At 41.1% G+C, this 13,787-nt stretch overlaps 2 protein-coding genes across 3 annotated transcripts; both read left to right on the forward strand.

Annotated features, from left to right (window-relative positions):
- Positions 1-5,533: 5,533 nt before the first annotated feature.
- LOC121573733 (immunoglobulin-binding protein 1) lies at positions 5,534-8,912 on the forward strand. Its single transcript, XM_041885926.1, has 6 exons — positions 5,534-5,997; positions 6,301-6,603; positions 6,831-7,026; positions 7,120-7,196; positions 7,392-7,501; positions 7,651-8,912. The coding sequence occupies exons 1-6, from the start codon at positions 5,786-5,788 to the stop codon at positions 7,797-7,799; spliced, it is 1,047 nt and encodes a 348-aa protein (XP_041741860.1). The 5' UTR covers positions 5,534-5,785; the 3' UTR covers positions 7,800-8,912.
- Positions 8,913-9,546: 634 nt separating this feature from the next.
- LOC121574368 (gap junction beta-1 protein-like) lies at positions 9,547-12,882 on the forward strand. 2 transcript variants are annotated; one of them, XM_041886990.1, is made up of 2 exons: positions 9,547-9,697; positions 11,226-12,882. In XM_041886990.1, exon 2 carries the CDS (start codon positions 11,240-11,242, stop codon positions 11,960-11,962), a length of 723 nt encoding a protein of 240 aa, XP_041742924.1. In that variant the 5' UTR covers positions 9,547-9,697; positions 11,226-11,239; the 3' UTR covers positions 11,963-12,882. The 2 variants fall into 2 exon arrangements, with proteins under 2 accessions (XP_041742924.1, XP_041742923.1); XM_041886989.2 differs by lacking the exon at positions 9,547-9,697 and adding an exon at positions 10,680-10,793.
- Positions 12,883-13,787: the final 905 nt, after the last annotated feature.

Raw genomic sequence — 13,787 nt, forward strand, 5'->3', positions numbered from 1 at the left:
GCATAATGTGACTTGCAGGCCTAATGTGGCCTGTAAACAAGGAGTTTCCTTACACCACTGTGGTAGGGTATAACTAGGCCCTCAAATAATGGCCTTATGATATATTTAGTATATAATGTATTGTCATAAAAGGTTTAACTTTAATGGCTATTAAAACTGGTGGAACCGCTCATAGAGGGTTCTAGGAAGAACCCTTTAAAGATAAAAGGGTTATTGGCAGAGCCGTTCATAGAGGGTTCTAGGAAGAATCCGCGGGCCACTATCTTCCTGGAATCACTCGCAGGCCGGTTTTGGCCCGTGGGCCGCCTGTTGCCGACCCCTGTCCTATGGGAACAAACCGAAGAACCCTAAATGGTTCTACTTAGCACCTTTTTTTGTAAGAGTAGGTCATATTCCCCAAATAAGACAAAATTACCTCGACTATAAAGGCAGCCTGACGATAGGCAGACTAAAGTTTCTGAAGTGGATTATGTCAAAGCATCTTATTTTGTTTCTACTGTACGTCTGTTGCTTTTGTGAAAATGTTTCATTTCATATCCAATCAGTATTTTTTATTTTATTTTATTTATTAGGATCCCCATTAGCCGACGCCAATGGCGACTGCTAGTCTTACTGGGGTCTGACACATAACGAAAAAGACATTACAGACAACTTACTTTACAATTGACATACATTTAAAAACATTAACGTGTGTGTGTGTGTGTGTGTGTGTGTGTGTGTGTGTGTGTGTGTGTGTGTGTGTGTGTGTGTGTGTGTGTGTGTGTGTGTGTGTGTGTGTGTGTGTGTGTGTGTGTGTGTGTGTGTGTGTGCATCTATCAGTTACACATACATGTCAATACATACACACAAAAAGTAGGTCACATGGGGGAGAGGCCGAGATGTGTTGCTTTATTTCTTTTTGGACCAGATTTGCTGAATGAGATGGAAGGTAGTTCCATGCAATCATGTCTCTGTATAGTATTTTAAGTTTCCTTGAATTTGTTCTGGACCTTGGGACTGTGAAAAGACCCCTGGTGGAATGTCTGGTGGGGTAAGTGTGTGTGTCAGTGCTGTGTGTAAGTTGAGTATGCAAACCATTTGGAATTTCCAACGTGAATGTTTCTTATAAAAATAGCCAAGCAAAATGTGCCAATGTTCTGGGCCAGCTGCAGCTTAACTAAGTCCTTCTTTGCAGCACTTGACCGTATAACGACAATAATCAAGATAGGTAGGTATGCTTTCACTTTTCAGAATTAGAAATGTGTGGGCACGGGATGAATATTGTAAATAAAGAATTTAAAATATATATATAGATATCTGCCCAAATGGAAGTCACAACCATTGAACTATGAACCAACTGTTTTAGCAGATGTGCCACCAATAAGTCACAGCGGTAGGGGAAAAAATACAACGAGTTGACAGGACCACCATTGTCATCTATTTCTTGTTATGATGCATGTAGCTACGAATATAAATGTATAATCCTCATAGCCTACATGTTTTTTTTCTCTCGTAAAAGCACATAGATGTGTATGAAACGGTAAGCAAAAATGTTGAATTTGGTCATAGGCGGAAATGTGCCTTACTGACGTTTGAATTGTGTGTAACGTCAGTAGTCTAGTCAAGGAAGCATCATGCAAAATACACTACATGACCAAAAGTATGCGGACACCTGCTCGTCGAACATCTCATTCAAAAATCATGGGCATTAATATGGAGTTGGTCCCCCCTTTGCTGCTATAACAGCCTCCACTCTTCTGGGAAGGCTTTCCACTAGATGTTGGAACATTGCTGCATTGATTTACTTCCATTCAGCCACAAGAGCATTAGTGAGGTCAGGCAATGATGTTGGGCGATTAGGCCTGGCTCGCAGTCGGCGTTCCAATTCATCCCAAAGGTGTTTGATGGGGTTGAGGTCAGGGTTCTGTGCAGGCCAGTCAAGTTCTTCCACACCGACCTCGACAAACCATTTCTGTATGGACCTCGCTTTGTGCACAGGGGCATTGTCATGCTGAAACAGGAAAGAGCCAGAAAGTTCTAAGCTCAAAATCGTCTAGAATGTCATTGTATGCTGTAGCATTAAGATTTCCCTTCACTGGAACTAAGGGGCCTAGCCCGAACCATGGAAAACAGCCCTAGACCATTATTCCTCCTCCACCAAACTTTACAGTTGGCACTATGCATTGGGGCAGGTAGCGTTCTCCTGGCATCCGCCAAACCCAGATTCGTCCGTCGGACTGCCAGATGGTGATGCGTGATTCATCACTCCAGAGAACGCGTTTCCACTGCTCCAGAGTCCAATGGCGGCGAGCTTTTCACCACTCCAAATGACGCTTGGCTTTGCGCATGGTGATCTTAGGCTTGTGTGTGGCTGCTCGGCCATGGAAACCCATTTCATGAAGCTCCCTACGAACAGACGATTTTTACGCGCTACACGCTTCAGCACTCAGTGGTCCCGTTCTGTGAGCTTGTGTGGCCTACCACCGTTGTTGCTCCTAGACGTTTCCACTTCACAATAACAGCACTTGACCGAGGCAGCTCTAGCAGGGCAGAAATGTGACGAACTGACTTGTTGGAAAGGTGGCATCCTATGACGGTGCCACGTTGAAAGTCACTGAGCTCTTCAATAAGGCCATTCTACTGCCAATGTTTGTCTATGGAGCCTTTAGGCGGTACCACCCAGCACATCTAGAAGGGAGTGTATTTCATACTGAACCCCTCTCTTGAGATGACATAGAGGCACCTCTAATTCACGATTTCAATGGTAGAGTTGAACCGCTAGGGGGCAAAAAGAGCTAGATTTACTACTAAAAGACCAAAACATATTACTTTTGCAACGAACTGTCAAAATGAAGACCAGAATTGACGTGTTTCACTATAACTAAGCCCCAACCCAAAAAAACATGAAAGTTACTCTTTAAATTGGAAACTTCAATTTACAGTCGAAAAACTATGGATAACAATCCCTTGATCAGGCATTTAGATTTCTGGTCTTTCAAGACATTGGCATGGGGCGGCCTGATGGCTTGGGCTGCATACTACTACTGGTGTTAGAGGAGACAAAGAGAGAGAGAAGGAAAGAGAATGTGTGAGGGATATACAGTACATTCGGGAAAGTATTCAGACCCCTTGACTTTTTCCACATGTTGTTACATTACAGCCTTATTCTAAAATGGATTAGATAGTTTTTTCCCTCATCAATCTACAAACAATACCCTATAATGACAAAGCAAAAACAGGTTTTTATACTTTTTTTACAAAATAGAAAACAGAAATATCACATTTACATAACTATTCAGACCCTTTACTCAGTACTTTGTTGAAGCACCTTTGGCAGCGATTATAGCCTTGAGTCTTCTTGGGTATGTCGCTACAAGCTTGGCACACCTGTATTTGGGAAGTTCCTCCCATTCTTCTCTGCAGATCCTCTCAAGCTCTGTCAGGTTGGATGGGGAGCTTCGCTGCACAGCTATCGGGTTCAAGTCCGGGCTCTGGCTGGGCCACTCAAGGACATTCAGAGACTTGTCCCGAAGCCACTCCTGCATTTTCTTATCTGTGTGCTTAGGGTGGTTGTCCTGTTGGAAGGTGAACCTTCTTCTCAGTCTGAAGTCCTGAGCGCTCTGGAGCAGGGTTCCATCAAGGATCTCTCTGTACTTTGCTCCGTTCATCTTTCCCTCGATCCTGACTAGTCTCCCAGCCTCTGCCACTGAAAAACACCATGATTCACCGTAGGGATGGTGCCAGGTTTCTTCCAGACGTGACGCTTTGCATTCAGGCCAAAGAGTTCAATCTTGGTTTCTTCAGACCAGATAATCTTGTTTCTCATGGTCTGAGAGTCCTTTAGGCTCTGTAAGAGTTACCATCAGGTTCTTGGTCACCTCCCTGACCAAGGCCCTTCTCCCCGGATTGCTCAGTTTGGCTGGGTGGCCAGCTCTAGGAAGAGTCTTGGTGGTTCCAAACTTCTTCCATTTAAGAATGATGGAGGCCAATTCCTTCGACCTCATGGCTTGGTTTTTGCTCTGACATGAACTGTCAACTGTGGGACCCTATATAGACAGGTGTGTGCCTTTCCAAGTCATGTCCAATCAATTGAATTTACCACAGGTGGACTCCAATTAAGTTGTAGAAACATCTCAAGGATGATCAATGGAAACAGGATATACCTGAGCTGAATTTTGAGTCTCATAGCAAAGGGTCTGAATACTTATGTAAATAAGGTTTTTCTGTTATTTATTTGTAAAAAAATCTACAAACCTGTTTTTGCTTTGTCAATGTTGGGTATTGTGTGTAGATTGTAGATTTTTTTTCTCCATCCATTTTAGAATAAGGCAGGAATGTAACAAAATGTGGAAAAAGTCAAGGGGTCTGAATACTTTCTGATGAGAGAATAAGGAAGAGTAGGAGGTAAGGAAGAGTAGGAGGTAGCGAAAGAAAGACAGGAACAGAAATGTCTGAGTTTCCTAGTTCTGACTAGCACTTGAACGTGGCATCATACCAAAGATTTGTATAACTAACCCAAGATTGACCAGAGCCTGTAGTTTGTAACAGGAGCAAATGACTCATAGTGGGCAGAACAAGCAAGGAGGTAGGCAGAGCCAAGCACGAGCTAGTGAGATCCTATTGGCACGTTCTAGCATTTCTTTGCATATTTCCGTTAGGGAATGCCTACTGTGAAGTAATGTGAAGTACGCATGTGCAATAACTCAATACGCCCTTGCACTCCTTCTAAACAACACAATTTTGTAAAACTTTGGCAAAGGGTAAAGTCTACAAAATGCAGTGCACTCTGTTTGTTACAGATTTTCGTTTTGGAAACAGAAAACTGTATGGAGATCAAATGTTTCATCGATGAGAAATCCATCTTGCTCCATCTTCTCCCACTGCCGGACACTGGGCTTCCTCTCATCACCATATTTGGTAGTGAGTGGAAACGCTAACCGGATGCTTCACATTTATACAGCCAGTGAAATATCTGGCTCATTGTTCCATCTGTGATCATACTAAATGGAGTGGCACGATTTACCTACAGAATAATATATTTAATGATAGGCGGGTTTTAGTGACAGGCCGCTCAGTGGCCGCCCTTACAAAAAAAGATTGCAGTTTTGAAATTGCAGTAACTGCAGTCGACTGTGATATTTTGGATGCAGTAATTACAGAATAACTGCAGTGTACTGCAGTTGAATTGCAGTTATACTGCACTGTAACTGCAGTTACACTGCAAAATTACTGCAGTAAAAAAAACGGTGTTATTTTGGACGCAGTATTTGCAACATACTGCAGTTATACTTCAGTGTATATCAGTTATACTTCACTCTGACTGCAATATTTTTTTGTAAGGGCGGCACTGTAGCTGGATGCAGCCAGAGATCTATATATATATAATTGATGAGATGCTCATGTCTCCGCCCTAACAATGGGAGTCGTTGTCCCAAATGCTGGAAGGCAGGCGACACGTTTAGGTCCAAAATAAACCCATTGAAACGCATTGGGCTTATTTTGGACAGATTTGGGCGAGAGTGAAACCTCTCGCTTCTACTCTTCCTCTCTGATTAATCTCCATTTGTGACGGTCATCATTAGTTACCAGAGCCACAAAGTCATAACCCTATTTCTAAAATGTATCTTCTTAAAATGTGATTTTAAACCTAAACATAACCCTAACTATGATCATGCATTTTTACGACAATTCTGAGTTTGTGGCTATGGTAACTAGCGGAAACCATTTGGATCTTGGCATAAAGGAAGTGAGCGTAGAATGAATAAGGAAGCCGATAGTAGTCATTACGTTGAAAAATAAAATAAAAATGGCAGCCGCTGAAAGCACTAGCTTGTCACCAAGTCAGTCAGAAGAACCGCTTAAACTATCAGATTTATTAGATCGGGGATGGAAACTATATGGGGAGGTGGACACCACAAATGATCACATCGCAGCTACCCATATCCAGGTTAAAATCAAGCGTGGGATAACGCAACTGGAAGAGGCAACGCGGATGGTTGCCCAGCTCGACTTGTTCAGGTAGCTAACGTTAGCTAGATATAGATCGCTAGCTACTCAAGCTATGATGACTAGCCAGATATCCAGGTAGCTAGTTACTGTCATGTATTGGGCATGATTATGTATAAAATTGTATAGTCAGCTTGATAACGAATAGATTCCACCTTAAAGTTGCTTGACAGTTTAGCTAACTAGATACTTTTGCTGGGCTAGGCTAAATCGTAAACAATCTAGGTAGCTAGCTAACGTTAGCTTAGCTAAGGCCATACAATGAAGGTGATGCTGCATGTTCATTCTTGTTCATTCTTCATGTTTGTTTTTTAGCCGAAATGAAGAGTTGGAGGAGGTGGCAACCACAGATCTGAAATATCTGATGTTGCCTGCCCTCCTGGGGGCTCTTACTATGAAGCAAGTGAACCTGGCAAAACGATTAGAGCAGGTTCAGATAGCTAGATGTTACTTTTTGGACTTCTTGAAAAGATGTAAGGAGTATAACATATCAAAGTTTGAACTACCCAACACCAATGAAAACTCTGCTGGCACACTGGAAGAAGAGTCAGCAAATGGGCCCCCCAAACCTCCGGACTTGATTGCGATGGCGACAGTAAGAGCTGCAAAGATAGAAAGGTATCAGAAACATCTGCTTTTCAAAAAGCATTGTTTTGATTCAGGACTGCACAAGTAATATTTAGGCCTATGCTTGAAGGTCTAGTACCTGTCACGCACCTCTTAAAATATGTTATGTCCCTCAGCTATTTAACAAATTAAACATCTGTCTTGTTCATTTTATAATGGCAATTCATCTGCACCCAAATTGTTCTGATGACTCTTATTTATTGTGCTATACTCTGCAGATACAACCAGAGGAAGGACACTGAGGCCAAGCTATCAGAGATCAAGGCAGCAGTGGACAGTGGGCAGGCAGACGACGAGATAGTTAGAGACTTCTACCTCCTCAACTTGAGGAAATGGATTGCTGTATCCCTGGAGGAGATTGAGAGCATTGATCAGGAAATGGAGATTTTGACCAGGATGGATGTTCTACAACAGGTACATGGATTTGAAGATGTAACTAATCTCATTCACCAATGACTAATTGAAAGAGTATGGTTTTCTGATGCTCTTTATATGTTCCATGTGCAGAGTTCAGCAGAGCCATCACAATCTAAAAGGCCTCCCATGAAACCCTTCATTCTCACCAAAGATGCTGTTCAGGCTCGGTAGGCACCTGCTCAAACTTATCATTTATTTTCTCATTCAGCAAATATTTATGTAAAATATTTAGCTGTTTTCCTGCTCACAAAAGAAGTACTATGTCCAACCTCCCTTATGAAGATTACATAGCTACTTGCTTATTATATGACATGAAGTAAATAGTTGATGAATGTGTAAAAATGTGTAATTTTTCATTTCAGAGTGTTTGGGGCAGGCTATCCCAGCCTACCTACTATGTCCGTGGATGAGTGGTATGAGCAGCACAGGAAGAAAAATGCCTTGCCGGACCAGGGGATCCCTCGCAGCGCTGGTAGGGTTAACAGAGATGTTCATAATCGTTTTCTATTTACAGTTAACTGTATGTACCTAAATTGTTTTGAGGAAAATTTAAACGGTCATGAACCATGTTTTATTTTTCACCCTGTCTCATTCACCAAATGCAATTTGTCCCCCCTTCAGAGGACGTTGATGCAGAAGAGCGAGAACAAGAAGAGAAAGAGAAGCGGGTTGAAAATGATGATGAGGAGGCCTTGCAGAAAGCTAGAGACTGGGACAACTGGAAGGATACACATCGGAGAGGCTATGGGAACCGTAAAAACATGGGCTGACAACCCTCAAACACAGCAACCGTGCCAAACCTGGTCTGCATTCCCTCTTAAATACATTTTAAAAAGTTGCCAGTGTATATGGAAAGATGGCCTTGAAGAAAAGGGAGGTTTATACAATCCCAGACAGAAACTGTTCATAAGTGTCTGTTTATGGTCTCTTTTTATTTTGATGCTGTAAATCACGGCTTTCATTGTGGCCATATCAGAGGAACATTATTTAGTGGTAGCCATTAATATGATCTGCAGGCTCTATGCAAATACACAACCAAGTATTGACACGAAGGCCCAGTCTCTGTTGAGACAGCGCAGTGCTGTGCTTAAGAAGATTAGTAAGTGAATTTGATGATAAATGGTTTAACAGCTGCTCCCAAACAGAGTCATATTTCCTGAGAGTATCCAGCAGCATTTAAACTGTTGTGACTTGTGAAATGCCCTAGAAAGGTGGTGGTAACACTCTACAGGTACAACAAATTGATATTGTATTTTGTCATCCATACTTCATCTGATTGGTTATGTTAGCTCGTGCTTATACCTGGAAGAAGCCCCATTATTAAAACATGTTTCCTCTGATCGATGTCCATTGTGAAACTGAATAATGGTTTGCTATGCAGGTGTGATGTTAGAGCCACTCCCTTTTCATCTTGTTTTGCTCTTTGTTAAAGAACTGTGTGTGTGAAAGGCAATTTGCTCTTCTCAAAAGTATGGCTGACTCATTTTATTTCTTTTTGACAGACTTGGTGGATTCCTTTGTCAGAGTTGATAACTCTTGGTCTATTTTTCCACAATAGCAGGAATTCTGTATGGTTCCCACTGTAACAACAAATTATTTGAGTGTTTTGTACTTTTTCCCCATTTTTTCTTAAAGAAGTTGCTAGTGCATTGGAAATATGGATACGATCCAGAATAAATATGATACAGTAAGCTGCTATGGTCAAGCAAATTGTTATTGACACATTGATATTCACACATACACAAAATGTGCATTAATCAAAATCATATATTGAACACGACTACTATTGCTCCCATGTAACTTGATGTGTATTTTGGTGAAAGCATAAATTGTGATCTCAAAATGTATTTCTGTTTCCCAGCCAATTAAATCAATGTATTGTACATCCTCACTAAACGTTTATTTTATTTGCTACCCATTGGACCACTGTGCTAAAGTGAAATGATGCCCAGTACACCACCTAGTTCTAGCTTCATGATGTGTCTTTGTGATACTTTGTCTCAGTCAGTGTGTCATCCATCAGTGGACCTAGCTCCCTCTAGAGATGAGATGTTGATCTGTCTGAGACTTGTTTAAGATTATTTAAGATTATCTCTCCAAAGTATCCCTCAGAACTTTACTAGAATGGTCTGTTACGTTTTTGACAGCAGGTGGGTATACAAGAAAGGTTAGAATGTCTTTGAAAATACCACGCACACAAGACTTACATTTTTTATGAACAAACAAGCATTTATTTCTCTACTGTTATCTATATGATTTACTCCCTCTGCATGTGGTTAGACTTTCTTTGTTTGGGTTTTGTACTTTTTACTCTGTATTGTGTCAAAAGCAGCCTTCACTTCCCTTGCAGCACAGTGCACAATAGATAGGGCAGGCTTCTTTGTGTCCACACAGATTCTTTCCTTTGCTGAGGGTAGGCGGAAACTGAGGCGCTTGATCTGAATTCTAAAGGGGCTTGTTGGATCTAATAAAAGCAGCTATTGTATGTAAATTATTCACACGAGCATATGACTCCGACTGTGCAGGGCAGTGGCTAGTGTGAGAGAAATCATTAGCAATGCAAACTCATGGTGTTCTGGCTCACAGAATCACTAATGGGAAGAAATCCATCTATACTGATGGTAACTCAATTGTTTCTGGGCGTGTTTGTGCACTACTTCTACTGAAGGTAATTTGATTAATTTAATAATTTGTTACAGCTATGAAATCTAAATTAAGTATAAGCATTTAATTTTTTTTGTCATGATTTACATGTTGGTGATTAGGTTTCATGTTATTTATTTATTTCTATTTAACTAGGCAAGTCAGTTAAGAACAAATTCTTATTTCCAATGATGGCCTAAAATGTTAAAGGGGGTGAGATCTCTCCCTGGTCATCTTTCTGCCTAGTCAAACAAACATTTTTACTGATGTTTTGGAAATGTTTATTTAGGATTAATACTAATAATCTAAAAGTATCCTTTAAAAAGTGTTATTTGATGTATTAACATAATTTAAAAGCACCAGTTGTGTTGTATTCACTCATTCTTCTACATAGATAGCCTATTGTATGTCGCTTGGATAACCATAGCTGTGCTTTCCAGTGACAGCCATAATAGGTTGCTTGTGAAATATATTAGAAAATCAGAGGTGCGCGCTGTAAGAATTAAGAAAACATGCAAATCTTAAATAATAACTATACTTAAAGGTTTTATTGTGGAAATCTTAATTTAGCCATTCAATTTGCGATCTCATGTTCAGGAATCTCATTCCATTAATCTTCTCTTACCATATTACCTCAAATTTCTCATTTTATCAGGAAAAATCTGTCATTAATATTTTTTAAATCGTGAATTATGTGTTTTTTCATTTATATCTTGATTTGACTTGAGTTGAAGGGAAATAGACCCGAACCATGTTGTCTGTAGACACTTTTGGCATTGACTTATCATATAGTCTTTGTTGTGACACTACATATTATAGAACATTTCATGAAAGTCCCCACTATGACCCCAGTCTGTGGTCAGTCGGCTGGGGGAGGGGAACAGATATACCATGCAGGCTGGTGCCAGTGTCAACATGGCACACTGGTCACATGGAGGCAGATACTCCCTTGCTAGTGACTTTGGGAAAATGGTCACCTTAAGCCGCCCACCAACGTCAGGGCATGTAGAGAGGTTTGGTTCTCCACTGGACGCACATCAATGTCCACGCTACACCGGCGGGTCAACGTTGTCCTCCACCCTGGGTGCCGCCTATGCCTCTTACACCTCCTGTTGAGCTTGGTAACCTCTCCACCTCTCCAAGTCTCTTCTACTGCCATGGCAGGAATGACTGGAACAATGGAATTAAATAGATCTGAATTATAACAAGCTGGAGAGAGCTCAGTTGCCATTGGCTTTGACGGATATGGAATTAGTCTTGGGGGATTCTGCTTTTTGAGAATGGATGGCTTTATGGAGATTTCCCCATATCTCAGTCGCTGACCAGTGCTGGTCAGACAGTGGTGTTGACTGGTGAAGCGGGTTATGTGAGATCTGTGTTTTTAGTAACAAACCGTGCAATTAGTATTTGTTTACAGAAATCTTGTGGAAATGTGGACATAACTTACGTATGTAGGGCTAATTTTCTATGCAAAATGAGCAACAATTTATCAACATTATTGACCTCAAAGCTTTCTACAATTAAATAATTTTAATGCCGTCCTTGTTTTTCAGACCTGGAATCGAAAATGAACTGGGCGTCCTTTTATGCCGTCATCAGCGGTGTAAACAGACACTCCACGGGCATCGGTCGCATCTGGCTCTCTGTCCTCTTCATCTTCCGTATCCTGGTCTTGGTGGTTGCAGCAGAGAGTGTGTGGGGCGACGAGAAGTCCGGCTTCACCTGTAATACCCAGCAGCCCGGCTGCAACAGCGTCTGTTATGATCACTTCTTCCCCATCTCACACATCCGTCTGTGGGCCCTGCAGCTCATCCTGGTGTCCACCCCAGCCCTGCTGGTGGCCATGCATGTGGCCCACCGCCGACACATCGACAAGAAACTCTACAAGCTGTCTGGCCGGGCCAGCCCCAAGGACCTGGAGCAGATCAAGACCCAGAAGATGAAGATCGCAGGTGCCCTCTGGTGGACATACATCATCAGCTTGTTCTTCCGCATCATCTTTGAGGTGACCTTCATGTATCTCTTCTACATGATCTACCCCGGCTATAAGATGATCCGGCTGGTCAAGTGTGACTCGTACCCCTGCCCCAACACGGTGGACTGCTTTGTGTCCAGGCCCACAGAGAAGACCGTCTTCACTGTGTTCATGCTGGCTGTGTCAGGGATCTGTATCCTGCTCAACATTGCAGAGGTGGTCTTCCTAGTGGGAAAGGCCTGCAGTAGGCACTTAAGCAATGCTGGAGACTCAACCATGGGAGCATGGATCACCCAAAAGCTCTGTTCCTACTAGAACAAACTAAATGGACCAGCACTGTGTAACTGGAATTGGGCACATATGTTCAAAGCTCAAAGTAATGGCCTTAACAACACTCATTCATTCTGCTTACAGTGCCATGATGAGGTGTTCACACTTTCTCTATACTTGTTGAAATGACACTTCAAATAGATATGACTCAAAGGACAATTTCAGTTTGGATATAAAACAAGCTCCAGAAGAGGAGACTGAAGAAACGTATGGTAAACTGATTTATTAACAGTCCCTTACCTTGTAACGTCTCAAATTTAGCTGAATTCAATATGCAGTCACCTTCGATATACTCTGCAAGATTCAAGCAACTAAACCAGCTCATCATCCATTCTGTATTATGATTCATAAATAGCTTTCAATTCCTGACAGACATTTTAATCACTGATAATGCGGCATCATTAGGACAAAGCATTGGTACCCCTGGTTTATTGTAAATAGTAACCCAAGAAAACTGTCCAACTGATGAATTTAACCAACATTTGGTGGAGTATTACTAATAACTATGAGGCTATTCCAAAGCACTACTAATAACTATCTCACTTTCATAGTGAAATATCAAATGCTTCAAGACATCCAAATAGTGTTTTGAATGCTATGAATGAGACTGATTATGCAAGTGTAGAGAGTAAAATAGAATAGTGAATGAGAAAATATGCTTAGTTGAAGTTACAATAAAAGAACCAAATGATTAGTGAACATGTTTTCATGTCTATCTCATAGTTTTTCTTACTATATACAGCATTGCTGCTTTAAAACTATTGTGTGTGTGAGAGAAAGGATAATAGATGTTTAGAATTTGTGGTACTGTAAAGGTTTTACTTCATTAAATATATATAGTATTTTACTTCCTGTTTTGTTGTATACCATGCCTTGTTATGTTGAATGTCTTGCACATATTTGTATTACTGTAGCTAATAAAATTAGACATTCCTAATAAAACACTTGAGTTTTATTATGTGCAATAGCCACATGGAAATATTAACAAGCTAGTAGTACACGCAGCTATTATGAGTGTGTTTTGAATGCTTAATGTGTGTTGTCTTGAGTTACAAGGTGGTCAATACAAAGTATTTATGTAATACTTCAGAAAGCCACAGGAGAGCAGCACAAACACATAAAACTAACCAAAACATCAGGTACTAATGGCTTTTAGATTCTCTGCTGTTATGATCATTTGACAGTGCCATTGAGTAAGAATAGGAAAGAGAAAAATCCAATCCATAGATTGTATTGATTGAAACACAATCAAAGAATGAAGTCTCGTGAAGCTTTTTAAAGTCAGAGGTACTGTATGCTGGAGTTCTTGTGAGCTGTCAGACCACCTGTGAGGAAATGTCTGAGGAAGCTTCAGCAATTAAAACCATAAACCATAGACTGTGCATGGTCCCAGGTTATCAATAGCGTAGCCTTGTGAGGGGTCAGTTCAGTCTCTGAGGCTAAGAAATATTCACCCTGGGGACAGCTGGACCTAGCAGGGGCAGGTGTGAAGGCATTTGTCTTTTTCTGGAGCACGTCAATAGAGACCATATATAGAGAGTCTATCAGGTGTGAGGTCTGACTGAGAAGGGAGACATCTAATCACAATGATTTTCACTGTCCGCTATGAATAACTCCACTAAATGTAGATGTTATCTGGCATTATTCTTACCTGACACTTTGCTTTTAACAAGCTGTTAATGGATAAATACAGCACCTTTTTCACAGAAGTCATATGGTAAGCATTCATAATGTACCTTTCAAAGTGCAGATTTGCAATGTACCATATGTGCTATGTGTTCTCTGTTGACTTATCTGACCATACAATTTG

This window comes from Coregonus clupeaformis, chromosome 9 (assembly GCF_020615455.1).
Source record: "Coregonus clupeaformis isolate EN_2021a chromosome 9, ASM2061545v1, whole genome shotgun sequence".
Taxonomy (NCBI): domain Eukaryota; kingdom Metazoa; phylum Chordata; class Actinopteri; order Salmoniformes; family Salmonidae; genus Coregonus; species Coregonus clupeaformis.

Coding starts and splice junctions, on each gene's coding strand:
- LOC121573733 (XM_041885926.1), top strand. CDS start 5,786: ATGGCAGCCGCTGAAAGCACTAGCTTGTCACCAAGTCAGTCAGAAGAA. Junction 6,604..6,830: donor AGAGCTGCAAAGATAGAAAG/GTATCAGAAACA, acceptor TATACTCTGCAG/ATACAACCAGAGGAAGGACA. Junction 7,027..7,119: donor GGATGGATGTTCTACAACAG/GTACATGGATTT, acceptor TTCCATGTGCAG/AGTTCAGCAGAGCCATCACA.
- LOC121574368 (XM_041886989.2), top strand. CDS start 10,766: ATGCCTCTTACACCTCCTGTTGAGCTTG. Junction 10,794..11,225: donor TACACCTCCTGTTGAGCTTG/GTAACCTCTCCA, acceptor CTTGTTTTTCAG/ACCTGGAATCGAAAATGAAC.